The sequence below is a fragment of the Cervus canadensis genome, chromosome 14 (genome assembly GCF_019320065.1).
Source record: "Cervus canadensis isolate Bull #8, Minnesota chromosome 14, ASM1932006v1, whole genome shotgun sequence".
NCBI classification, from domain to species: Eukaryota; Metazoa; Chordata; class Mammalia; order Artiodactyla; family Cervidae; genus Cervus; species Cervus canadensis.
The window spans coordinates 34,088,971-34,116,382 of NC_057399.1; the positions used below are offsets into that span (position 1 = coordinate 34,088,971).

At 36.8% G+C, this 27,412-nt stretch overlaps 1 protein-coding gene across 1 annotated transcript in view; it reads left to right on the forward strand.

Annotated features, from left to right (window-relative positions):
* The window catches only part of KDM4C (lysine demethylase 4C), a 392,678-nt gene that overhangs the window by 172,700 nt on the left and 192,566 nt on the right, over positions 1–27,412 (forward strand). The window contains exon 9 of the mRNA XM_043486754.1: positions 26,267–26,460. Within this exon, the coding sequence (XP_043342689.1) occupies positions 26,267–26,460 (194 nt within the window). The remainder of the gene's footprint in view (positions 1–26,266; positions 26,461–27,412) is intronic.

A 27,412-nucleotide genomic window follows, 5' to 3' on the forward strand; every position in this document is an offset into this window, starting at 1 on the left:
TTATAGTATGGGCAGCAGTTCATGGGGAGATTCATAGTGTAACATAGGAATAACAGTAAGAGCAAAATGATAAAACCAGAGTTGATGAAAGTGTTTTCATTGCATCTTAAATTCATAAGATCTGCTTTTTCTCCTGTTAGGTGCCGTGTTGTCTGTTCTCCTGCACATTCTTCCAGAGCTGCATCCTCTTTTCTGCCTCTCAGTCTTTCTTGCTGGCTCAAGACTTCCCCCTCCCCCAGGCAGAATCTGTACATTCTTCTGTTTCATGGTGCTGCCATCATCCTCTTGTTTCCTTTCTTCGTCCTACTGATTCTTGCTCTCACTTTTTCAGCTGTTCCTGGGTCAGCTATTTACTCCTCAGTGCAAAAGAGTATTTGAATGTTTGAAAAATGGGTAAAAAGAAGCTTCTTTTGCAAACTGTTGGAGCTAATAATATAGACTCTTTGGACACCAAGAACACAAATCTGATGGTTTTTTATTGACTGAGGAAGTCTTAGTTTTTACTTATGACCTAAGAAATACTCTAGTTCAGAATTTTCTTTTTCCCCCTTGGTCATTGAAGGACTAGCTGCATTATTCTTGCAGCTATTATATATATATATATATAAAATATATATAAGGACTGCTTGCATTATTCTTCTAAACGGGTTTTTTTTTTTTTAATATCTGTCTACATTTATGGGGCTTCCTTGGTGGCTCAGTGGTAAAGAAACCACCTGCCAGCGCAGGAGATGTGGGTTCAATCCCTGAATCATTCCCCTGGAGAAGGAAGTGGCAACCCACTCCAGTATTTTTGTCTGGAAAATCCCATGGAGAGAGGAGCCTGGCAGGCTACAGTCCATGGGGTTGCAAAAGAGTCAAATACAACTTAGCAGCTGAACAACAACAATCCACATTTGATCTTTGATCTTTGTTTCTCGAATGACAAATCTTAGAAAAATGGGAATTTTTAGGAGACTTCTTTATATGGTTTGTTTCTCCATTACTGCATCTTAGGAGTTATTTTAATGAGTAATTATTAATAGGAAATAATAGGAAATAAAAGAGAAAGGTGGTTCTGGCTGTGTAAGCACAGGAATGTGTGAACTTCAATAAAACCAATTTGCAGGAAAATATCTAAAACCACATACCAGTTTTATGTTTCTTTTTTGGTGGGGGTGGGGAGGATGGCGGTGGAGAAATGAAAAACCAAGAGTCTAAAGGGACAGAGTACCATAGCTTCTCTAGTTGGAGTTTGTAAACAGGGAATAGGTTGAATTTAGGTAATCCAAATATGAGAGTAAAAAGGCATCCACACTAGGCTTTTAATCTGCCAGCTTTGAGATCTTCATGGGTTTTAAAGTCTTTAAACTATGTGCTAAAATAGCCATACTTCAAAGAGCAGTAAGGCAAATTGTATAATCATCATTCCAAAAGTTGGAATGATGGTGTAGGCATACATAGTATAATTTAGTTACAATGTGTGATACTGTTCCTACTATATAAACATATTAACTTATTCTTTCCTACTTATCTATATACTCAACCAAGTTTTAGTTGAAAAGGAAACCATCTTGTACCACTGCTGGTAGTTGACAATAGCTCTTTGGTGGTAGTTTTTATCCTGCAGTAGAAATTATCCTTGAACTGAAAATAAAGTCCACAATGCAGTGTCCAGTCATTCAGTCAGTTCAGTTCAGTTCAGTCGCTCAGTCATGTCTGTGCGACCCCATGAATCGCAGCACGCCAGGCCTCCCTGTCCATCACAAACTCCCGGAGTTTACTCAAACACAGTCATTAAACACTATCATATTTGTGAAGAGCCTCTTCCAACCAGTTTTACATTTCTTAACAGATATGTTTTATAGCTGAACTCTGGAAAAGTGAGGGTAATTGATGACTAAGTGTTATTTATCTCTAGAACACAGGTGTACTACTCAGGTTTCTCCAGAGCCAACAGGATACATATATAAAGAAATTTATTTTAAGCAATTGGTTCCAATTAATGGAGCTGAAGTGTCCCAGGATCTGTAGTCAGCAATCTGGACACCCAGGAAGAGCTGATATTTTTGTTCTAGTGCAGAGGTAGTACAAAACCCTTGTCCCAGCTCAGTCAGGCAAGCCCAGTTCTATTCAGGCTTTCCACTGATTGGACTGAGCCTGCCCACATTAGGGACAGTAGTCTGCTATATTCATTGTACTGATTCAGATGGTCATTTTGTCATAGAAACACCCTCACAGACACACCCAGAATAATGTTTGACCAAATATCTGGGTATCCCATGGTGAAATCAAGTTGACACATGAAGGCAACTATCACAAAAAATTTTGGTTTAACATTTAAAATCAGTTTAATTCAACACATTAACAGAATAAAAGAGAAAAACTTCTCTCTTTTAAAAGAGAAAATATTATTTTACAAAATATTATTTTACCAAATATAGAAAAAGCAACACTTATTTCAGATAAAAATGCTCAGAGAGGGAACTTTGTCAATAAAATAAGTATAAGAAACCTATAGTGAATATCAAACAGCGTGGTGAAATATTAAACAGTTCCTCCCTAAGATTTGATGCAAAGTGAGAGCTTTCATTCTTACCACTGCTATTTATTACTTCACTGAAGACTCTGGCCACTGAAGTACGTCAAGAAAAAGAAGTCAGGGGCATGAAGAATAGAAAAGAAGTAAAACTTTGTAGATGATTATTTATGAAGAATATATCTACATGAAGATCTAGATATTCTTCAATAGAAGAGAAGAGAGAACCAAAAATATACCCACACTTACATGGCATTTAATTTTTGTCAATGGAACCAAAGTGATCCAGTGGGGGAGAAAAGGAGTCTTCTATATTTGTGGGGGAAAAAAATGAACCTTGAACCCCACCACATAAAAATGCTAATTCAAGATGGATCCTAAACCTGAAAGAGAAGACTGAAATATGAAGCATTTGGAAGAAAGTACAGGAGAATAACTTTATAACTTGGAGATAGCAAAAGGTTTCTTAAGTCATAGAAAGCAGTGATTATAAAAGACAAATATTGGTGAGTTCAGTTCAGTTCAGTCCCTCAGTCGTGTCCAACTCTTTGCTACCCCATGAATCGCAGCACGCCAGGCCTCCCTGTTCATCACCAACTCCCAGAGTCCATCTAAACCCATGTCCATCCAGTCGGTGATGCCATCCAGCCATCTCATCCTCTGTCATCCCCTTCTCCTCCTGCCCCCAATCCTTCCCAGCATCAGGGTCTTTTCCAATGAGTCAACTCTTCGCATGAGGTGGCCAAAGTACTGGAATTTCAGCTTCAGCATCAGTCCTTCCAATGAACACCCAGGACTGATCTCCTTTAGGAGGGACTGGTTGGATCCCCTTGCAGTCCAAGGGACTCTCAAGAGTCTTCTCCAACACCACAGTTCAAAAGCATCAATTCTTCAGTGCACAGCTTTCTTTATAGTCCAACTCTCACATCCATACATGACTACTGGAAAAACCACAGCCTTGACTAGACGGACCTTTGTTGGCAAAGTAATGTCTCTGCTTTTTAATATGCTATCTAGGTTGGTCATAACTTTCCTTCCAAGGAGTAAGCGTCTTTTCATTTCATGGCTGCAGTCATCATCTGCAGTGATTTTGGAGCCCAAAAAAATAAAGTCTGACTCTGTTTCCACTGTTTCCCCATCTATTTCCCGTGAAGTGATGGGACTGGATGCCATGATCTTAGTTTTCTGGATGTTGAGCTTTAAGCCAACTTTTTCACTCTCCTCTTTCACTTTCATCAAGAGGCTCTTTAGTTCCTCTTCACTTTCTGCCGTAAGGGTGGTATCGTCTGCATATCTGAGGTTCTTGATATTTCTCCTGGCAATCTTGATTCCAGCTTGTGCTTCTTCCAGCCCAGTTTCTCATGATGTACTCTGCATATAAGTTAAATAAGCAGGGTGACAATATACAGCCTTAACATACTCCTTTTCCTTTTTGGAACCAGTCTGTTGTTCCATGTCCAGTTCTAACTGTTGCTTCCTGACCTGCATACAGGTTTCTCAAGAGACAGGTCAGATGATCTGGTATTCCCATCTCTTTAAGAATTTTCCACAGTTTATTGTGATCCACACAGTCAAAGGCTTTTGATGAGTTAGACTTCATTAAAGTTAAAAATCTCCACTCAGTAAAAGACATTAAAAAGACACCAATTAGGGGAAACATATATATGTTGCAAAACATATATCTGAAAAGTGACTGGTGTCTGGGATATATAAAGAACTGGGACAACTCAAAACAAGACTATCTCAATAAAGAGTGGGCCAAAAATGTAACAGACTCTTGGCGAAGGGAAGATATATAAAATTAAAGCACATGCATCATGAATGTACAGTTAGTTGTTCCCAGTTTTGCTCCTCATAGGAGCTAGGCTGCAACACTGTTAAAGGACAGGAGGAGGGAATGGTTGTGTAGGGAAGCTTTGTGCCCCAGTGCTCCTCAGGCCGGGCCTGCTGCTGCTGCTGAAGTCTTTTCTGCCTTGTAATCTCTGCACGTCTCCTTAATATCAGAACCAAATCAGAACTCTTTTGGCATAGGACAGCTCCATACAGGGAAGTGACAGAAGGACTGGGATGGTGGGGAGCATCAGTGGTCTGTATTCCGTAGTCTACATAGAGTCTGTTTTTAGGAGCACTGATACGGATGACAAAAGGATAGAGGCTAAAGTCATCATTCTATCACTTATATTAATTCATGACCTTTGGCAGATTATTGATTCTCTGTATCTTACATTAGTAAAATAGGGATATTAATAGTTTCTCACAGGGCTGTGAAGATGGAGTAAGATAATACAAGCACTGATGCAGTGAGAAAATGCTTTGCATTTAGCAGTATGCCTGGCACATAGTAAGCACATAGTGAGAGACGTTTGCTATTATAACCATCAACTTGAATTCTTTTCAATGATAATCAATTAAAACCTTAAAAAACAAACAAACAAGAACTGGTATTAAAGATAGGTTCCCTATCCTCTGTCTTATACTTAAGAACTTAGGAGACTAGACGAAAAGAATACCACAAGTAAGTTGCCCTTGGACACAGAAAGCCATGTGTACCATCGCTGTATTTAACGGATCATGCTCTTGGTGAGACGGTTCTCCCTGCTGGATCCCCTGTAGGAACTTCATGCTGTGTTCAGTCAGGCCTTCTCAGGGTCAGGACCTCTGGTCTGTGATTGACAAGATTCTTGGATGTTGCTATTTGCCAAGTGATAATTAAGTCAAACTGTTTCATTAAAAATATAAAAAGAAAGTAGTTGAATATTAAAAAAGAAAGAAAGGAAAAAAATTACACATTTACTTTGAACTGCTGGAAGAAGTCAAGAGTAAAATTTCTTTTTTAAATTTGGTATTCCAGTAACCTTTGCAGTTCGATACCAATAAATTAGTATTATCTTTTGACATATGTCATTCATTTTCAGGCAGTTAGAAATTTTATATCTTTATGGTTACAGGCTGCCTTATTTCTGATGTTTTATTATTAGATCTTTATTTTATTATTTATCTTTACTATTAGATCTGAGTATTAAAGTGAGATTTTATTTTAGACTAGGCTTTTAAAATAACATATTTTACATTGGGTTTTTTAAATTTTACATTGGTCCCGGAACATTGGAATATGTAACTTCTGTTGGTTTAACAATACTTAATTGCTATTTTGGTGTTTCTTGATGTTATGGAGACAGAAATGTATTTATACAAGTATAAACTTTTCCTGTTGAAGGCTCTTTTGCGAATTGTGACTGGTGTTTAAAATCTTAACTGGTTTTGATAGCCATATGGATTCAAGTCTCCAGATTAAAAACATGGGGCTAATTTATCTGTTTATCGCTTAGGCCTGATATTCTAAACATGCTGATTGACCTTAATTGTTTTGAATATACGTAAAAGTGGAAATTTGAACTAGTCTTCTCCTCTGGCAAGTTCTTATGTATATATAATGTTCTGTACTTATTTTCTTGTTAATTTGAATTTTATGATTTGTTTCTGGCTCATAGCATATGTCTGTCTTAGCTGATAACCCATTTCATTTCATTCTGACTGTAAAATCATTTTCTTGTAAGTCAAATTCAATCTTTAATGCTCTGGTTTCAACTGTAGATACATTTCCAGTAACAATCTAGAAAAGAAAATTAAAAAATTTTTCCTATGCTCATAAGTAATTTTTACTTTTCTTCTGAGTGTATCCTGTATTTAGTTAAGTGTATATATTCTGTCTTAGGATAGTCTCAATGAGTCAACATTCTCAAAGTTATAGCCTTCCACCTCGTTTTGGTGCAGAAAGAAAAATAGACTGCCTCCTTGATGTGTATCTCTAGATAGCTGTCTGATTCCTCTTACCACCCTTTCTTCTATCTGGTTCTTCTATCACACTTGACTTCCTTCTGAGGCTTTTGTTTTCCATGTTGTGACATAGATGACTGTTGGCTTTTCTAGGCTAATGGACTAGGACCAAGTCCTGGGAATGAGTCCTCTTGGCCTACCTGCGTCACATGCCCATCCCTGACCTAGTCACTGTTGTCTTTGGAATGAGATGTTTGATTGGCTAGTCCAGCCTCACCTAAAACACAAGGCCTGGGCCTGGGGGAGAATTGTTTTCAGAATTCTTTTTAGTCAGCATCCTAGTGAAGAAAAGTCTTAGGAGTGCACCATGTAATAAAAGTATAGTGGTTTAATTCTGCTATATCAATTTCAACAAAATATTTTGAACAAACTAATAAATAGTAAGTTATAACTAAAAACAGTCCTATTCAGTTCCACAAAACTTAACCAATGGTGAGAATTGCAAACTTTTTCCAGATTTCTGCCCTCCCTCATGTAGCTGCTTATTTATGAAGTTTGGTCACTGTAGTCATACCTCTTTGCTCATATTAGACATCAGAATGTTTGTAGAATGAATGGTGTCATAGCTTGTTATTCTGATGTTATTGCAGGAACACAAGCATTGGATTGAGAATAGATGTAATTTAATATTTGATTAAAGGACTGGGCCTTCTGTTTGTTTTCTTTTCAATATATGTTTCACAGGGAGGGAAAGTAAAAACCTGTGGTGGGATTGGCTTCATGATTTTGCACTTGAAAGGGAAATCTTGCCAGTTACAATCTTGTGTCCAACTCTGTGGAACTCCATAGATGGCAGCCCACCAGGCTCCTCTGTCCCTGGGATTCTCCAGGCAAGAATACTGGAGTGGGTTGCCATTTCCTTCCCCAATGCATGAATGCATGCTAAGTCACTTCAGTTATGTCCAACTCTGCGTGACCCCATGGACAGCAGCCCACCAGGCTCCTCTGTCCATGGAATTCTCTAGGCAAGAATACTGGAATGGGTTGCCATTTCCTTCTCCCCACATACAGATGAGTAATCTTTATTCTGATTATTGTGTAAGTTGTATAAGTAGGTGATGGGGGCTGTTTTTTTTGGCACAAGAAACATGGTTGGATGGAAGTGTTTTAAAGTGGTCTTGATTAGTTGGCAGGATTTAAGGCTGATATTGGCTATATTTATGATTACTTTCTGGATTCAGTCCAGTTTGAATTTAAATACATTAAAGTGTACGTGAATGTGAGGGAATGTAGATCATTAAAATTGCATTTATTATGTAGCCTTTTTTTTTTAAATGTTTATACTGATTAATGAGTTTCTTTAGAGTGAAAATAGAGCATATCCTACCCAATCACTTTCTAGATTTTATCAGTGGACCCATTGCCCTTGGGGTACTATAGGACTTCTCTTGTCCAGAGCTTTTTAATGATTGTTACAACAAATGATAGTTGTACATTTTATTTGTAATAACTAAATTCTTAGCAAGTGGATATGAATTTAGAAATCTAAGTTGTAATTAGTACCTATGTGTCATTTGCTGGAGAAAAAAAAAAAACATTCCTTAATGTTTGTGACATGTTTCCATTAATTAAAGCAGAATCCCCATATTTGCCATTGAAAGACTTTGAGGTCTTCTAATCAAAGGTTCTACATAGTGAAAGTTGGGCTTCCCTTGTGGCTCAACTGGTAAAAAAAAAATCTGCCTGCAATGCGAGAAACCTGGGTTTGATCCATGGGTTGGGAAGATCCCCTGGAGAAGGGAAAGGCTACACACTCCAGTATTCTGGCCTAGAGAATTCCATGAATTGTATAGTCCATGGGGTCTTCTAATCAAAGGTTTTGCATAAAGATCAAGTAACTCTGTTTTTAAATAAATTATGTAAATATAAATAAAGCAAGTAAACAATTCAGATATAGTAAGGTCAACATTAGATTGCATTTTCATTTTCATCTTACTTTGCAGGCAACATTCTAGTGTTTCATAGTAATTCAGTTAGTATTTATGGAGCAGGTGCTATGTGTTGGTAAAACAGATCTGAGCCCTGTCGTCACAGAATGTAGGTTCTAGGGTGGGAAATAGACATTAACCAAGTAGACATATAAACATGTGACTAAAATTTTTATAAGTGACCTGGAAGAAAAGAACTAGGTGCTCTGGATGAAACACTTTTGGTTTGGATAAATATAGAGAGATCAAGAGTTGAGAGAGAGAGAGAATTGCCTCTTAAGAAAGGGATTCCTCTGTTTGTGGATATTTCCACTCCAAGTATAGGGATTTTAGTCCAAGCAGGCTTCTCATGCCATGCCCACTTCTAGTTGTACTGACCACCTCCATCCCCACAGCTGTCCCCAAATCAGATCGAAGGAACTGGGTCTGTCTCTCACGTGTGTATGTACATTATATGTAGATAAACCATATATGTTACATATGTAATCACATATAACCTGTTTTATCCACCTATAGGGTGTACTTTCCCAAGTCTCTAAATGCTCTCCCATAAGTTATACCATGAATTTTTAAAGCAATACCCTATTGTTTCTAGAAATTTTTTTTACATTTTTTAGATCTTTGATAAACACTGCTGAGATGAACATTCTCAAATATAAGCTAGTACTTTAAGTAATAATTTATTTTCTTAGAATAATTTCCCAGTTGTTAATTTACTGGCACAGATTATTCATATTTTAAAAGGTTTATTACATATTTAAAAGTTCTGTGTTGCTAAGTTTTTGGCTTGATTTATTCTTAACATGTCACAGATTGATTTAATGCAGCCTTATTTTTGCTATTTTGAGTTTAAAGTCAAGCAACTAATAGTAACAGTCATGGAAGTTAGTTCTGCATGTTGGATCCTTGTTGGCCTTAAACTGATTTAAATCCTGTTTTCCCCATCTTAATTTCTTAGAATAATAATGAATCCTCTTACAGGAAATGTTTTTCCATTGATTTCCCTATTTATGGATTTCTAAATTTGGCCAGAGAGAAATTGAAGACATACTTAAAAAATGCATGGTGTATTTTTCTATCTTCTATTTGTTTTTCTACTGGTTCATATAGAATATATATCTATCTTTTCCCCTTGCTTTAAATCATTTCATAAAATTAATAACAGAGAAAAGATAGTAGCCATGCCAGACATATTCTCACACTTGAGTGGGAATGCAGGAATTGCCAGACAAAATGAATCTGAGATGCTGCATTATTTACTTATAGTGCTGTGGGGTTTTCCAAGGAAGTGTTGCTGAAAAGCTATCTGTTGTTAATCAATTCAAAAACTTATTTCCTCAAAATTGTTTTTCTTTTATTATGTAATGTTAAATTTCTGACCATATTGTTAGTATTAGAAAGCCTGAAATAAATTTTACTTCTTCCTAAAGGCACTGATTTTTTGATCTAGTTAGTTTTCATCCGGTTGTCTCTTGTTTTAGAAATAGTGCCAGAGGATTTTTTATGTGGCAAGAGATGTGTGATCAGATTGCCATGAGTGTGGGATACTGTTTATGACAGGACTGTTAAATAAATAAAGGTTTTATTTTTTCCTAAAAATAGCTTAAAAATTCAGTATGCCATATAAGATTTAAAATATGGTAACCTAGGATTTATTTGAAAAATAGCAAGTTATTTTTGTTTCTACCAAGTAAGAGCACCCTTAATATATATAGTCAGCTCTCTAAATCCTTGGGTTCTACATCTATGGGTTCAACCAACTGTGAATTGAAAAGATTAGGAAAAAAAATTCTATAAGTTTCTTTCTTGGCAACTATTTATATAGCATTTATATTATATTTATAACTATTTCCAGAGCATCTACATTGTTTTAGGTATTATAAGTAATGTACAGATAATTTAAACTGTGTGGGAAGATGTGCATAGGTTATGTGCAAATACTACCGCATTTTATACCAGGGACTTAAGCATCTATACATTTTGGTATCTGAGGGCAGTCCTGGAACCAGACCACCGATGATACTGAGGGACGATGAAACTCTACAGTGCTTCCGTTCTGGGGATTTCGTTATGCATACATGGCTGTTTCATTGATATTTTTCCTAATTTGCTCCTGTCTTTCCCTTTTAGAAAAATGATATTACTTTTGAAATCATATTTCCTACATTGGTATTATTGTTTGAACTGTACAAAAAAAATAATGTTAGAGGTTGTTGCCTTCATCTCCAGTTCCTCAGAAGTGAAGAGGTGAACATCTCTAGCATTAGTCAGATGCTTTTTTACCATGGCCAGTAGTCTATCATGAAACCTGGGAAATGGCTAATTTCACATTCAGCCCCTTGAATTAGTGTGTTCCTGTGAGCTTAGTGGTTGCCCAGTGATTGGGAAGTTGAAAATACCAGAGATGATGGTTGGTAGGATATTGAATCTTGCATCACTTGAAACTTTTTTCCCCACTCACTGGCCTTGTGACTGGCCTCCCTGGTGGTGCTAGTGGTAAAGAATCTGCCTGCCAGTGCAGGAGATGTAAGAGATGTAGGTTTGATCTCTGGGTCAGGAAGATCCCCTGGAGGAAGTAGTGGCAACCCACTCCAGTGTTCTCGCCTGGAAAATCCCATGGACAGACGAGCCTCCTGGGTGACAGTCCATTGGGTCACAAAGAGTTGGACATGGCTGAAGTGACTTAGCACTCATGCATACTTATGACATCTTGCAAGTCACGTAGTGTTTTTGTGCCTCAGTTTTTCATGTATGAATTGTGATGATTGGAGTGGAAGATTTATTTCCTAAGGTTCATTCCAGGTGCTGGGTAAACTTCTAATTGTGTCCAATTAATCATTAAAAATATTTGAAATATTCAAAAGTCAGTGTGTCTGAACATCATAGAAGGATTATCTGTTTTATACTTCCATGTCATTTCTGTCAGCTCTCTCACATATGATTTTATAGACTCTTAGGAGCAAATCTTTATATTTATAAAATACTTAGATCCCTAAGACTTTGCAGAGCCCTGTTTTTATCTCATCTTGCCCACGTTTATCTCCCATATAAAGTGTGACATACAACGCATGAATTCAGAACAAAGTAATTTCATCTCTTTCCCGATACTAAAGAGTTCAGTTTCATGCTGTGTTTTACATAGCACAGTGAAAAGTGGATTGTTTAATATCTGCAACTCTGCACTTCCTTAACCTTTCTATGAGAATACTTAGGTAAGTGTTGAGAAACAGAGATTCTAAAAATAATTCCTACAGAATTTTTGAGAGACCCCTGGAGCAAGCTATTTGAATCCATTTCCCTTCTTTCTATATAGTTTTTCTTTGTTTGAGCAGTGTTCCCATGGGTCAGAAAGATAGAGTTTCTAGCCCCATACTTTAGATTGCTTTATAATTGCCTTACTTTATAAGGGAGACATATCCTGGCGTGGTGAAGCCTGAAAATATTCAGAAGAAATGAATCTGAACCTATTAAAAGCAGACGGAGAAGAGGAAACGTGTTTAGGAAAGTTGTTAGCTAGACTGGATATACTGTATCAACACAGCATGATGTCATGCATAAAAAGCAAAAATAATGGGACCCAGGCATTTGTTCTCAACTGTAATTTCAACTTGGTTATGGGTCATAGAAAAAGAAGTTTAGAGTGGAAAAATATGGCCCACATTTAAATTAAAAACCATTTAAAATGTGTTAAATATGGTTTGGTTTTGAATATCCACAGTAGATTGGTTAAGAGTATGGGAGTTTTTCTAGATTGGAATCTGGTAAGCATCATATTACTTGTTAGTAGTTTGACATTGGGCACATTGAATGCTCTGAGCCTCTGTTTCCTCATATATTTATAAAAGATTATTTTTTCAAAAAATATTTTTAGGTGCCTCTAATTCTCTTGGCACCTGGAATGTACTTCTTGGAAAGACACAATGTATATTTTCATGATTTAAAATAGACTGGAAGAGGAAGGTCAGATATGGCAAAGGTATCTGAAACAGTTCACAATAATGATTTATTAAAATGAGAATAAGAAATTCAGTTCTGGTATCCTACTTTCTTACTATTGACTCTGATTATCTTTTTGGCCTTTAAGGGTATTTTAGAGCTACTTTCTTTGCTGTGTCCATGAAAACAGAACATTTAGACTTTTTCTCTGGGTGTGTATCCTAGGATTCCCAGAGCCTCTAAGTGTTCTGTACAGTTTGACAAAATCAGAATTCTGGGAACTCTGCAGACCAGTCTGGGGAAAACAAGGAATGTTCAGGTCTCCTGCAGCACTTGCTTCATTGATGGATATAAGGACAAAGGAAATGACCTTTGTACTCTTTTTATACTGGGTTTGCTGATTAATATTGATCTCAAAGTTATTTCTTTTCTCTCCCTTCTCAGTCAGTATAAATGTAATTATATAGTTTACTTTTCATGTGATCTGGTGAAATGGCCTATTACTTGTCTTTGACTAATATTAAATGAAATGTTACTCAGAAAATCAAAATCAAAGTGCTGTTCAAATATTACTTTTAATTCTAAATATTTAAAAACTTTCTTTTATTGAAATAATAAATTATAAAGTAATTATAATAATTTTCTCACAAAATTATTTGTGAAGAGGGTACAAATGAGCAATGAGTGAATAAGTGTACAGATGAAGTAAATCCATATTATAATGGATATTACATATGACCAAGGGGAGAAGCCCATTTGGGTATATAGTGATGGGTGCCTAAAGATGTTCCATAGATAGAAACTGGCAGGAGGCCTTTTCTGTTCTACTCTTACATTGATTTCATGCATTTTTTTTCTTAAGCTCATTTGAAGAATGAGCTTAAGAATCATGTGGCTCTACTATCTTTGAAAATCTGTTCTGTAAAATATAAGTGTTTGAGTCCAGACTTAAACTTTAAAACATTACATTGCTTTACAACAGCATTTTGAGTTTCTTTTAGTTTTTTTGTGGGGAAGAGAGTTGGGGACATCATAATCATAATCTTTTTTAAAGAGCTCAAGTTGATCCAAATATATTAACACACTTAAAAATTTTTGAACCCCCTGTGAGAGAGCCAGGAGAACAATTTTATGTGAGAGAGATGATGCAGAGCTCAAGGCTTACCCACTTTTACTCAGCTAATAAACAGAAGAGCTGTAGTCAGTTTCAACAAGTAGAGCAGTGTGGCTACTCCTTATCCATTATATTAAACATAGTTGTATTCATTAATCAGGTGGAATGACCACCAGTGTGAACTTTTTAAATACCTGATTTCTTTAGCTTAGCATAATGTATATTATATTTATCTGTATTTGTTATACTGATTCTGAATTCCCCCTTTTCTAATGTAATTCCGTTTTGAGCTAGCTAACAGTTGGTCTGTTTGGAGTACTCCAAGGAGGGTGAAATTCTGTTCAGATTTGTAACTGTCAATGAAAATTTTATGATAATAGAAAGAATGGACTACAGAAGAAGATTATTTTACTTATTTTTTGAAATTTATTTGGAATAATTTCAGTATAAATAGGTTCCATTACATTTTTACAGCTAATCAGCATATTAAATACAATAAAAGTATTTAACTGTAAATAATAAATACATATGCTCTTAGCTTTATGGTGAACATAAAAAGAACAAAACTTCCTTCAGAAATTTTTGTTGTATCTCAAAAAGTTAAATACTTCTACAAATAGTAGAATAATATCCTATCAATAGACATTGGCTTCATTAACTGTATAATGCATCTGTTTTCTAAAATTATTTTATTTAGTGATTAATAGCCATTTAAATTAGGGCATCTTTCTGTTAAAATAATCAGTTGGTTTCATAAGAACTGAGTGACTTACCATCAGAACAGAAGTCAGAAAATCCTGATTAGAAGCACTACCTTAAAAATTTGAGTGGATATTGGAAAATATTATTCCCCATTCCTATTTGAAGTGAGAAATAACTAAGTGTAAGTGTATAGGGAAAAGTCTGGGCTTCCTGGAATCCTGCAATAAAACGAGTTAGTATTGTAACAGTTTTCCAAAGAGCTGGTCTTTCTCTCCTTTAAGTTTGGTATGGTTCAGTGGAAACCCATTTCATTTGTATTGATTGGGTATATGTTTATGTAGTTGTGAGATGAAGGTGAAGATTCAGGAGTGCTAGTGGATTGATAGTAGCGTAGTTTGTTTCAATGAAGGCTATTTTTTACATGTAGAGGGAATGGAGAGTTTTTAGGCTTTGGATATCACTAAGTTGAAAACAGATAAAAGGGTTAAAAAACAGAAAAGAAAAAAAAGATAAAAGTGTTAAAAAAGAGGAAGGAATGAAAGAGGTGTACGCCTAGAAGAATAAAGGATAAATGTTTGATCAGCTGGTTAAAATATCTGGTTAAGAAAGATTCTCCCTTTCCATTGTATACCCACATTCTGTAATTCAAGATTTCTCTTGATACTGTAGTCTTAGAATTGCCTGAATTAAAAAAAAAATTAAATACACTTTTTATTTAACCTAAAATATATATGCAAATTATATATATATTAATTTATATATAAATAGATTAATTTATACATTTCAATATGTAATGTGAAAAATTATTAACATACCTTATATCCTTTTTTTTCTTTTTAAGTCTTTGAAATCTGGTGTATAATTTAACATGCAGCACATCTTGGTTCATACTAGCCATATTTCAGGTGCTCATGGCCATGTTACCTACTGACAGCATAGACTTGGATATGAGGCTACACCAATCTCAGTCACTCATCTCTATGATAATGTTTGGGACACACTAAATGGACAGTAAATGTTTAAAGAAAAAAAAAGGAAGCAAAGAAACAATAGCATATGTTTGTAGTCAGACCTATGTGTATACTCACTTACTAGTTAGATGACCTTGGTTGACCTCAGTGTCCTCTTATGGGAATGAGGTACTTGTTTCTACTTTTCAGAATTATTGTGAAGAGTTGATAAACTTTTTTTTTTCCCCCAATGAGGTATGTGAACATACTGAGTATTAAATTATCTGTTACTATAAAGGGTAGTTTTGTAGTTTAGAATATAATTGTATTTCAGGCTAGTTATTGGTTTTAACTCTAGTTATCATCATCAGTCACTTTCTTTGTTAAAAAGAGGTCGTTATCCCTAATACTTTATTCTACTCTAAGTAGTATCTTTGTTACTACTTAAACAGTAATGAATTGTTGTATCTAATTATGTTAATAACATTCTTAATTCTTATTGTCATGGCTAAGGACCGTGTGTTGTTAGAAATCAATGAAATTGAGACTGGTTCTCTTCCCTTTATTCTTTATTTATGAAGTTCTTCTAAAGGGCAAGTTGTAATGTAAAAACTTTTGGGCTCTCAAAGTAAGTGAATGGTGATTCCACTGAATGTTTGGCACTTTCCCATTTGAAACACAGTCCCATATTTTCAGAGCTTGTGTGTGAAGATGTAAGACAGTTTTGCTGAATGTTGTAAACTAATGTAGTAATTTGGTTGTGCCTTGAAGATAACCAATAACCTTCAAAAACATTAATTTTCTTGGGGAGACTAGATTTTGATAAAAACCTAACTTTTCCAATTGTTGATTTGAATTTTTGAAGGAAATAGGTTTTGATATGCTATTTGTGTTTTTAAAATATGAGTCGTTTTCAAGTCCTCATGGGCACATGTTACCATAATGACTGTACAGACTGGGATTTGTAATTGTTCAGTGCAATTAGACAGTTTCTGACAGTGCTCTTTGGTTTTAAGATACACCGACTACCATGTGTCGATAGAAGACTACAATATATGCTTCACTGGACACATATATATTCATAACAAGAGTTTGCCATCATTGGTTCTTCTCTTTTTTTGATTGTCCAGTTCAGTAAATCTGTTTCATCCTATGCATTGGTTCCTTTTTTTGTATTTGTTGGGAAGTTAATGATTTATGTGAAAATTTTAAATATTATTTATCCTCTGTGGGCTGTGATATGCTGTGACTGACAGTCATTGGAACTTTATATGTAAAAAATAGAATATTTTCCTGTGTATGTATAGAAAATTACTTTTTAACTCTGAGATACAAGTGGATAGCATCTCATGTCTCTTGAAACTACATACATGGAACCATGTAACACCGACCTCTTATACCTATTTTGGGGGAATACAGTAGAAATCAAATGCATTCCACCCCTACACTCACCTTATTTCTACTTGGCAGGATTTATTTGCATCTATTGAGCCTTCAGTTTTTGTTGTTTCTCCAAGAGGGGAAGCCAAGGAATTGGTCTGATAGGAGCCATCCAGAAGCTGGATGTGCCCTGCACTGGGTTCCACCCATGACAAGGGCCCCGTCCTCTCACGTCGTTTCTCAGTCCAATACAAGTCCACAGTTGCTCTTGATTCTTGATAACACTAGGAACCTCTGTGCTTATCCTGTTTGGCGGGTTGTGTAATGCTTATCCTGGTTTGGCGGGCTACAGTCCACAGGGTTGCAAAGAGACACAACTGAGTGACTAACACTTTCACTTTCTAACCTATTTAAAACAATAGGCACGTATAACATTTATAGCAGTGTTGACTAAAAAAAGATGTACAACTTGAGAGTTGCCAGTTAAATGTTATTTGGGGCAGAATGAGGACTGCAGCCCAGGAGGCAGCATCTCAGATTGCTCTGAGTGAGAGACTGCTCCAAAGCCGCAGTGGGGGAAAGTCAGTATATAAGGTTTTGGTGAAGGGGGAGTTGATACCGTGAAGCACTCATTTTACAAAAGGTTTTTTGTTAGTCATGAGGATGTGATGTCATGAGGGGATTTATTGCTTCTGTAGATATGAGGAGATGCAAAGATTGAGATCATAAAATCTGTTCCTAAAAATATCCAACTATCTAAAAGACTTGTCCCACCAGATTCCCTGAAGCACAGAGTGCCTCACTCTACCCTGAATTCCCTCAGGGGTTGTTGAAGGTCAGCAGCTACAGCAGCATGGGGTTGAGTCTCCATAGAGGCAGATGGCAAATGCCTTTGCTATTCAGTCATTGGCAGTGCTATTCATTTCACTTCAGTCGCTCAATTGTGTCCAACTCTTTGCGACCCCATGGACTGCAGCACACCAGGCATCCCTGTCCATCACCAACTCCTGGAGCTTGCTCAAACTCATGTCCATTGAGTCGGTGATGCCATCCAACCATCTCATCCCCTGTTGTCCCCTTCTACTCCTGCCTTCAATCTTTCCCAGCATCAGAGTCTTTTCCAGTGAGTCAGTTCTTCATATCAGGTGGCCAAAGTATTGGAGTTTCAGCTTCAGCATCAGTCCTTCCAATGAATATTTAGTATTGATTTCCTTTAGGATGGACTGGTTGGATTTCCTTGCAGTCCAAGGGACTTTCTCCAACACCACAGTTCAAAAGCATCAATTCTTCGGTGCTCAGCTTTCTTTCACATCCACACATGACTACTGGAAAAACCATAGCTTTGACTAGACGGGCCTTTGTTGGCAAAGTAATGTTTCTGCTTTTTAATATGCTGTCTAGGTTGGTCATAGCTTTTCTTCCAGGGAGCAAGCTTTTTAAATTTCATAGCTTTCTTTTAATTTCATGGTTGCAGTCACCATCTGCAGTGATTTTGGAGCCCAGAAAAATAAAGTCTCTCATTGTTTCCATTGTTTCCCCATCTATTTGCCATGAAGTGATGGGACCAGATGCCATGATCTTAGTTTTCTGAATGTTGAGCTGTAAGCCAGCTTTTTCACTTTCCTCTTTCATTTTCATCAAGAGGCCCAAGTTCTTCTTCACTCTCTGCCATAAGGGTGGTGTCATCTGCATATCTGAGCTTATTGATATTTCTTCTGGCAGTCTTGATTCCAACTTGTGTTTCATCCAGCCCAGCATTTCTTATGATATACTCTGCATATAAGTTAAATTAGCAGTGTGACAATATACAACCTTGACATACTCCTTTCCCTATTTGGAACCAGTCTGTTGTTCCATGTCCAGTTCTAACTGTTGCTTCTTGACCTGCATACAGATTTCTCAGAAGGCAGGTAAGGAGGTCTGGTACTCCCATCTCTTTAAGAATTTTCCACAGTTTGTTGTGAAAGGCTTTGGTGTAGGCAATAAAGCAGAAGTAGATGTTTTTCTGGAACTCTGTTGCTTTTTCGAGGATTCAATGGATGTTGGCAATTTGATCTCTGGTTCCTCTGCCTTTTTGAAATCCAGCTTGAACATCTGGAAGTTCATAGTACACATACTGTTGAAACCTGGTTTGTAGAATTTTGAGCATTACTTTGCTAGTGTGTGAGATGAGTGAAATTGTGAGGTATTTTGACCATTCTTTGGCCTTATCTTTATTTGGGATTGGAGTGAAAAGTGACCTTTTCCAGTCCTGTGGCCACTGCTGAATTTTCCAAATTTGCTGGCATATTGAGTGCAGCACTTTAACAGCATCCTCTTTTAGGATTTGAAATAGCTCAATTGGAATTCCATCACCTCCACTAGCTTTGTTTGTAGTGATGCTTCCTAAGGCCCAGTTGACTTTGCATTCCAGGATGTCTGGCTGTAGGTGAGTGATCACATCATCATGGTTATCTGGGTCATGAAGATCTTTTTTATGTAGTTCTTCTATGTATTCTTGCCACCTCTTCTTAATATCTTCTGCTTCTATTAGGTCCATACCATTTCTGTCCTTTATTATGCTCATCTTTGCATGAAATGTTCCCTTCGTATCTCTAATTTTCTTGAAGAGATCTCTAGTCATTCCCATTCTGTTGTTTTCCTCTATTTCTTTGCACTGATCACTGAGGAAGGCTTTCTTATCTCTCCTGGCTATTCTTTGGAACTCTGCATTCAAATGGGTGTATATTTCCTTTTCTCCTTGCATTTTGCTTCTCTTCTTTTCTCAGGTATTTGTAAGGCCTCCTCAGACAATCATTTTGCCTTTTTGCATTTCTTTTTCTTGATCACTGCCTCCTGTACAATTTCAGGAACCTCTGTCCATAGTTCTTCAGGCACTCTGTCAATCAGATCTAATCCCTTGAATCTGTCACTTCCACTGTATAATTATAAGGAATTTGATTTAGGTCATACCTGAATAGTCTAGTGGTTTTCTCCACTTTCTTCAATTTAAGTCTGAATTTGGCAATAAGGAGTTCATGATCTGAGCCACAGTCAGCTCCTGGTCTTGTCTTTGCTTACTGTATAGAGCTTCTCCATCTTTGGCTGCAAAGAGTATAATCAGTCTGATTTTGGTTTGGCCATCTGGTGATGTCCATGTGTGGAGTCTTCTCTTGTGTTGTTGGAGGAGGGTGTTTGCTATGACTAGTGCATTCTCTTGGCAAAACTCTGTTAACCTTTGCCCTGCTCTATTTTGTACTCCAAGGCCAAATTTGCCTGTTACTCCAAGTATCTCTTGACTTCGTGCTTATGCATTCCAGTCCCCTGTAATGAAAAGGACATGGGGTCTTGTAGGTCTTCATGAGAACCATTCAACTTCAGCTTCTTCAGCATTACAGCTCAGGGCATAAACTTGGATTACTGTGATATTATATGGTTTGCATTGGAAGCAAACAGATCATTCTGTCGTTTTTGAGATGCATCCAAGTACTGCATTTTGGACTCTTCTGTTGACTATGAGGGCTACTCCATTTCTTCTAAGGGATTCTTTCCCACAGTAGTGGATATAATGGTCATCTGAGATAAATTTGCCCATTCCAGTCCATTTTAGTTCACTGATTCCTAAAATATTGATGTTTACTTTTGCCGTCTCCTGTTTGACCACTTTCAATTTGCCTTGATTTATGTACCTAACATTCTAGGCTTCTATGCAATATTGCTCTTTATAGCATCAGACTGTACTTCCATCAGCAGTCATATCCACTGCTGGGCATTGTTTTCATTTTGGCCCCCTCTCTTCATTCTTTTTGGTATTGTTTCTCCACTCTTCTCCAGTAGCATATTGGACACCTGCTGGCCTGGGGAGTTCATCTTTCAGTGTCCTATCTTTTTGCCTTTTCATACTGTTCATGAGGTTATCAAGGCAAGATAAGTGCTAATTTGTAGTTGACTACAGTCTATTTTACAGATGCAAAAAGCTTAGTCCTTGTGAGGTAGTTATCACTGTTATGCTCAGTTTTTCAAATGAGAAAGTTTTTCAAATGAGGTAGCTGAGGCACAGAGACATTTAATAACTTGATCAAGGTTACATGGCTGGTTAGTGTTGAAACTGGAGTTTGAGTCCAATTTTTAAGTGCCACAGTATGCTGCTTTGTGGGTTTTGTAGTTTCTCAACAAACTGTTTTCATGCTTTCTTTTTCTCCTCTTCCAAGGCATTATAATCCAATATAGAATTTTAAAAGAAATAAGGTTATTTTTATGTATTATCTAGCATACTGTTGATTGGATAGTAATAGTTCGTGGGTTTATGTTATTCAGAAAAATTTAACATGAATGGGTTTACTGCTTTATTGAATATTTCCATTGTGCATGCTTAGTTGCTCAGTCATATCTGACTCTGTGCGACCCCATGGACTGTATAGCCCACCAGGCTCCTCTGTCCATGGGAGTTTTGAGGCAAGAATACCAGAGTGGGGGGAGGGAGGGTAAGAAAAAAAAGGAAAGAATACTGGAATGGGTTGCCATTTCCTCCCCAGAGGATCTTCCAAGTGCAGAGATTGAACCCGCATCTCCTGTGTCTCCTCCATTGCAGGAGGGCCTCCATTAATATATTTTAAATAAAACATATGGCAGCATCTTTCTATATGTTCCGTGTGAGAGTTTTTTTGCTGCTGTAACAGATGTTACAGAGGACTGTTGTCTCAGTCCTCTTCCTTGTGAGTTGTCCTGTTAGTCATTCTACCATCATTTCATCCTGGCTCTCTCCTTTTCAGTTGAGGCTGGCATTATTTCTTATAACTTAAAGCCCTCACAAACTTGGTTGGTCTTCTTTGTACCTCAGGGGTATCCAAGCCATCACACAAGAGTATCCTCCGCAGGCCTTTCCTGGATAATCACTTCTCCATTCCTGGCTTCTGCTGAGATGGTTGATCTGATCCATGACTCACATGCCTAATCCCTTTAGCAAATGTCTATCCAGCCAAAGCATTGCCCAGTCTCCAGAATATACTCTGTGGATAGGCTGAGAATTTTCCAAACTGGTTTCGTTTTGCTTAGCAGTTCCTTCCTCAGTTTCTTTCTTTCTTCTCCTGTCTTACAGTAAGCAGACAGGCAAGCAAGGCTGAACCTTCCATACTTTCATTGGAAATCACAACTACATTTCCAAGTTTGTAATTTTTAGTTCTACCTTTCACCCAACATAACACAACTTTTCCACTTTGCACAACAGGGATCACCTTTCCTCCAGTGTCCAGTACCATACTCCTCATTTACCTCCGAGACCTTGCCAGAAGCACATTTAGCACATGTAGCGATACTCTGTTCTTCATTTTATATATATATATATACACACACACACACACACACATATATATATATATATGTTATAGCATTATATGATATATATATATATATATATATGATATAGTCTATGATGATGACTCTCTACTTTTCTCTTCCCCAAAGCCACTCCACATTTTAAGCTGTTTGTTATAGAAGTGCTGTACTTCCTAGTTCCAAAAATTTGTATTAGTTCCCTTGGACTGCTGTAATAGAGCCAATAGCTGGGTGATTTACAACAACAGAAATTTATTGCCTCAGGGTTCTGGAGGCCAAAAGTCCAAAATCAAGGCACCTATAGTTCTTTCCTCCCTCTGAGACCCTCCCAGGCTTCTTCCTGGTGGCAGAGTTAATCCTCAGTGGCCCTTGCCTTGTAGATGCATTAATCCAATCTGTGCCTTTATCTTTACATGCATGGCCTTCTTCCCTGTCTGTGCCTCTTCTTTTTTGATAAGGGCACCAGTCCTACTAGATTAAGGGCCCACTCTACTCAGTAACACCATATTACACCATAGTAACTACTTCTGCCTTAACCCTGTCTCCAAAGTAGGTCTGTATTCTGATGTACTGGGGTTAGAATTTCAACATACCTTTTGGGGGTGGAGGGGAGATAGAGTTTAACCCATAACAACCACATCAAGTTGGCTTACTAGGTTTGTTATCTTACTTTAAGCAATTCTTGCCTTAGTACCTCTTTTGTTGTTTAATATTTATTTTTTATTATTTGGCTGCCCTGGGTCTTTGTTGTGGCATGCAAACTCTTAGTTGTGGCATGTGGCATCCAGTTCCCTGACCAGTGATCAGTCTGGGGCCCCCTGCATTGGAAGTGAGAAATCTTAGCCACTGGGCCACCAGGGAAGTCCCTTTCCTCAGTTCCTTCTTAATTACCATTTAACTATTATAAATAGGCTGGAAAGCAGAATAATTTCAGATGTTTGCCTGCCTTCAAAGTCTTCCTTATCAGATATTTGCACATGAAGGCCCCCCCCCCATTAGCCACACTGTGTGTCACATAGAATATATGTTCAAGTAATACCTTCGTTTGGGTTTTTTAATTAAGCCTCAGCCGTTTATTTTATTAATCATGTATTGTGGTTATATGAAATTTCCAATTCTACAGTTCAGATGACTAGCTTAGTATTTGCTGCCTTAGAAAGTTGCTGATTTTTAGAAACATTTTCATTTTGAAATTAGATTGCTGGTTTTCAGTATAAATAACAGCATGAATTCGACTTCCTGGGAGACAGGGACGAATAATCATGATTCTGTGTAACAAGTCTTAGGGTAGTGAAATATGGAAGAGTTCTGTGCTTATAGACTCCTGACAACTCCCTTTAAATATGAACTTAGCATTGCATACATTATATATTGCATAAACAATAGGTATACTCTTAAAAGAAACAGTAAGAAAAGCCATTTCTATTAGTGTTTTGAATTCTTATCCAAAATAGCTTGCTTGAGAGTTATTACCTGTTATTGCTTTTTGTACCAATATGTAGTCTGTAATTTCTTTGTTCCTAAATGGGATTGTTAATGTCTTCCATTCTTATATGCTAGTAAAGTCACATTGCACATTCTATTAAATGTTCTCATGTAATCTTTAGAGCTTTAGATGAATGTGTTAATTGTCACTACTGACAAAAGTAGATTTTCTGTATGCTTTTAAAGTTTACTTCAACTGTTTTTGATTCTGGCATTGTGCCCTTGCATTATTTTGGGTATTTTATGCCTGCATTTCTGAGTATTTAAAATCGAAGGTTAAACACACACACACACACACACACATATATATATAAACATTTTATTTTTAGATAATTGTAGATTCACATCCAGTTACTAAAAATAAGACACGTAGATCCTGTGTATCCTTTACCCTGTTACCCTGATGGTAATTTCTTGCAAAACTATAGTACAATATAGGAAAAGAGGATATTGACAATGATACAGAATATTTCCACCACTGCAAGGATCCGTCACATTGCCTTGTATACCTGAACCCACCTGCTTCCCTCTCACTGTCATTTCTTCCCTTAACCCTGGCAACCGTTAATTTGTTCTGTTTCTATAACTTAGGACATAAATTCTTTTACTGAGTCAGAGAATCAGTTGAGCAATGGATCCTGTTGTTTGTGTACAAAATTCAAGACTTCCAGGAGAGAGGGATAGGAAATTAAAATGTAACACAAAATTCTTGGATGCCAAGGCAACTTACAGCATCTATATTGTCCACTCCTTTTTTTCACAAAGCAATACTAGTAACACTGTACTCAAATAAGAGAGTTTCTGCAGGTGTGTCTAAATTTCATTTCTTCCTTTAGTGAAAGGTTGCATCTTAAAGCAAAATAACTTCAAATATCTAATGATCCTCATTTTCCGTATTTCTGAGCCAGGAAGACTTAAAAATGACTCGAAACTCTCTTTTTACAGGCATGCCTCAGAGACCGGGGTTTCAGTTCCTTTCGCCACAAAAAGCTAGTCACACAAATTATTTGGTTCCCCAGTGCATATAAAAGTTATGTTTACACTATATTGTAGTCTATTATGTGCTGCAATAGTTTTGTGTCTAGAAAAAAGTATATATTAGAAAGTATTCTATTGCTAAAAACAAAGTTAACCATCATTTGAGCCTTCAGCAAGTTTTATTCTTTTTGCAATAGTAACATCAATAATCACTGATCACAGATCACCCTAATAATGAAAAAGTTTGAAATGTTGAGAATTACCAAAACATGACACAGAGATATGAAGAGACCAGCTGCTGTTGGAAAATGCTGTAGGAAAAATTGATGGACTTGATGCATAGTTGCCACAAACCTTCAACTTGTAAAAAGCACTTTATCTGCAAAGCCGTGTTAGAGGAAAGTGTGATAAAGCAAAGTGTAATGGAATGAGGTCTGCCTGTACTTAATTAATAATAGAAAGCAATGATGTAGATAAATAGTACTCCATTCAGAAGGATAATTGGTACAATTTGCATTCAGTGTTTAGGATGAATTTGCTTTGGATGGCAGAATGGTGAGCTGGAAGGCTTTGTGGTAGGATCAGAAGTACTGAGGTAAGGAGGCTCTTGGTGACTTTGCTTCGTGGTTGAATAGGAATATTCATTTGAGTTGCAGTGGAAGAGAAACCTGGATATCTCACTAGTGGAGATAAAGCTTAAGAGGCCTTGAATGCCAGGCTCAGAACATTAGACTTTATTTTAAAGGCAGAGCAGAATACTATACCGTATTGAACTCAGAAATGAAAGATTATGAGATATTTGAGGGAGATTAAAGTGACAGCTATGAAGATGAATTGGAGCTCTGAGAGACTGCAGGCAGGGAAATTAGTTAGCTTTGTTATACTAAGTTTCAGAGTCTGACAGTGAAGGTGTCCTGGTGAAAGGATTTATGCAGGTAGGTGAAGAGCTAATTGTAGATGATGACAGACTGGATTTTGAGGGATCGAAGCGAAGGGGGGGATTAGGAAATGTTGATTGTGAATATAGGAGAACAAAAGGATTATCATACAATATGTAACAATAGAATTTTTGCTGGAAGTTGGAGAAGTTGCTTTTCAGCATATTAGACTATTATCCATGTCCTGAACTGTTTTGTTTTTACCTTCTTCTTGAACTTTCAAGTCAAGATTGGAACTCTGTGGAGAAAGTTTTGGGCTGGAGGTTATTAAGAAATTTTAAATTAATTTGCATAGAGATGATAATTGTTTTCCCAAAGTATTGAAAGATTTACTTTCAAGGCTGTTGTTGAGTAAACCAGTCTATTGCCAGGTGTATTAGGGATGATTAAGGTATGTTAGTTACATCTTTGAGACTACCTCTGTTTCACTGAATTCTACCTGCCTGGAGTATTAGTCTGGACACACTTTAACCTGTGTGAGGTCTTCATAGGAAACTTTCTAATAACTGCTAACTATGTATTCATGAGAATGGAAGTTCTAGTGGGTTCAAAATAATCTTTTCTTTAAACTTCTTACCTTAATACTGTTTTTCCTAATGGATATGATTGTAGAGATGATGCTGGGTGTTTCATGTGATATGATGTAGAAGAGACTGTTTATTTGCTCCTAATTGTTGGTTACTTTGTGAGAGTGTATTTGTTAATAAACACTAAGGCGATTAATAAGGGTCTTGGAGAAAATTTATATCAATCTATTGGTTAAATTATTCTAACCACACATTCATTAGCTACTTTTATTCATTGCCAACCTAGATTTTCTCTTTTACAATATTCAGTGCAGCAGTGCATCCTTGTGCTGGGAGGGTATTCCTTCTCTGCAGGTCTGCTTTCAAATATGTGCTCCCTCCTTTCAGTTGTTCTTGATAGAGTTTCCAAGAACTGTACAATACATTTTAACATCTTACTCTCATTTATAGATGTGAATATACAGATTGTCACCTCCATTCAGGAGAAACCGAGTTTTTTACTCACTGAATCTTCGAAAATATAAAGCATTATTTTTAACTATGCAGTATGTAGTATTTTAATTATGCAGTATTCATGTACGGCACACTCAGAGAACAACTCAGTGTGACTTTATGTAGTCAGCAAAATGTCTAAAGCACTCCAACGCCATTGTGTTTCAGTGCACTTGCAGGAAAGACATGGTGAAAATTTCTATGGATATCTTTGTGAGGAAATTTCAACCAGACAGATACCAGCTTTGGAAGCAAGGAAAGGATATATACACCATTGATCACACAAAGCCTACTCCAGAATCCACCCCTGAAGTAAAAGCATGGCTGCAGCGGAGGAGGAAAGTAAGAAAAGCATCCAGGAGGTAATGATCCTGCCCCCACCCCATCCCACTCAGTTAAAATTTAAAGACTATTTATTTGCTTTTCTTCTGTTTATTCATTGTATTTACTATTCATTATTTACTATCTTACTGAAAATTTGAGGCAAAGTATTTGTAATTCTTTGGAAGTGCAATAAATAAATAGAATGTAAAAAGAGAGGTCTGTTGTGTTGCAGTGCATGAGAAATAGAACACTTGTAGAACTACTAAACCCCTTAACACGAATGTATTTAAAGTCTTACGGGTGCTCTCTCCTTATTTTTGTCAGCTTCAATAACTTGGTTTCCAACTTTTTAATTTGGCTACCGACTTTGACTTTTGGTAGTTCTCTTCTTCACTTGTCAAACATCTTATATTACTCTTCTTATTGGGGAGCCTGTATTTTGCTGCATTATACACACTCGGCTTCACAAGTTGTCAGTCAGAGCATGTGGTGTTTCTGTAACGTGGTTGTCTCTGTGTAATGTATCCTGCATTCCATTTTTGTGGCCAGGGCCATCTCAAAAGCCTTTAGGCCTGTCGTGGTCATCTTGCTGTCTTAAAACACATTAAACAGGAAGTGTGTTTTGTCGCTCAGGTCCTCAGGCAACCTTTTTAGGTTCTTATTTTCCAGGGTTGTGTTGTATTTTTACTCTCCAATATTACTCATTGTTTTTCTTTCAGATTGTAAAAGTAATATTTGTGCATTGGAGAAAATTTGTAAAATAAGGAAAAGAATAATGAAGGAATCCCAAATCACCCATTACCTCACAATCCAGAAATAACCAGTGTTAACATTTTGTATATATCCTTTACATATATATTTCTTATTTATTATATAATATTATATGCCTTTTCAAAATTGGGGCCATGCTCTATTAGTAATTTGACCAGTTTTGTGTTTTTTTCGTGTAATTGAATGATTTGCTACAAAAATTTTAATGCCTGCATGTAT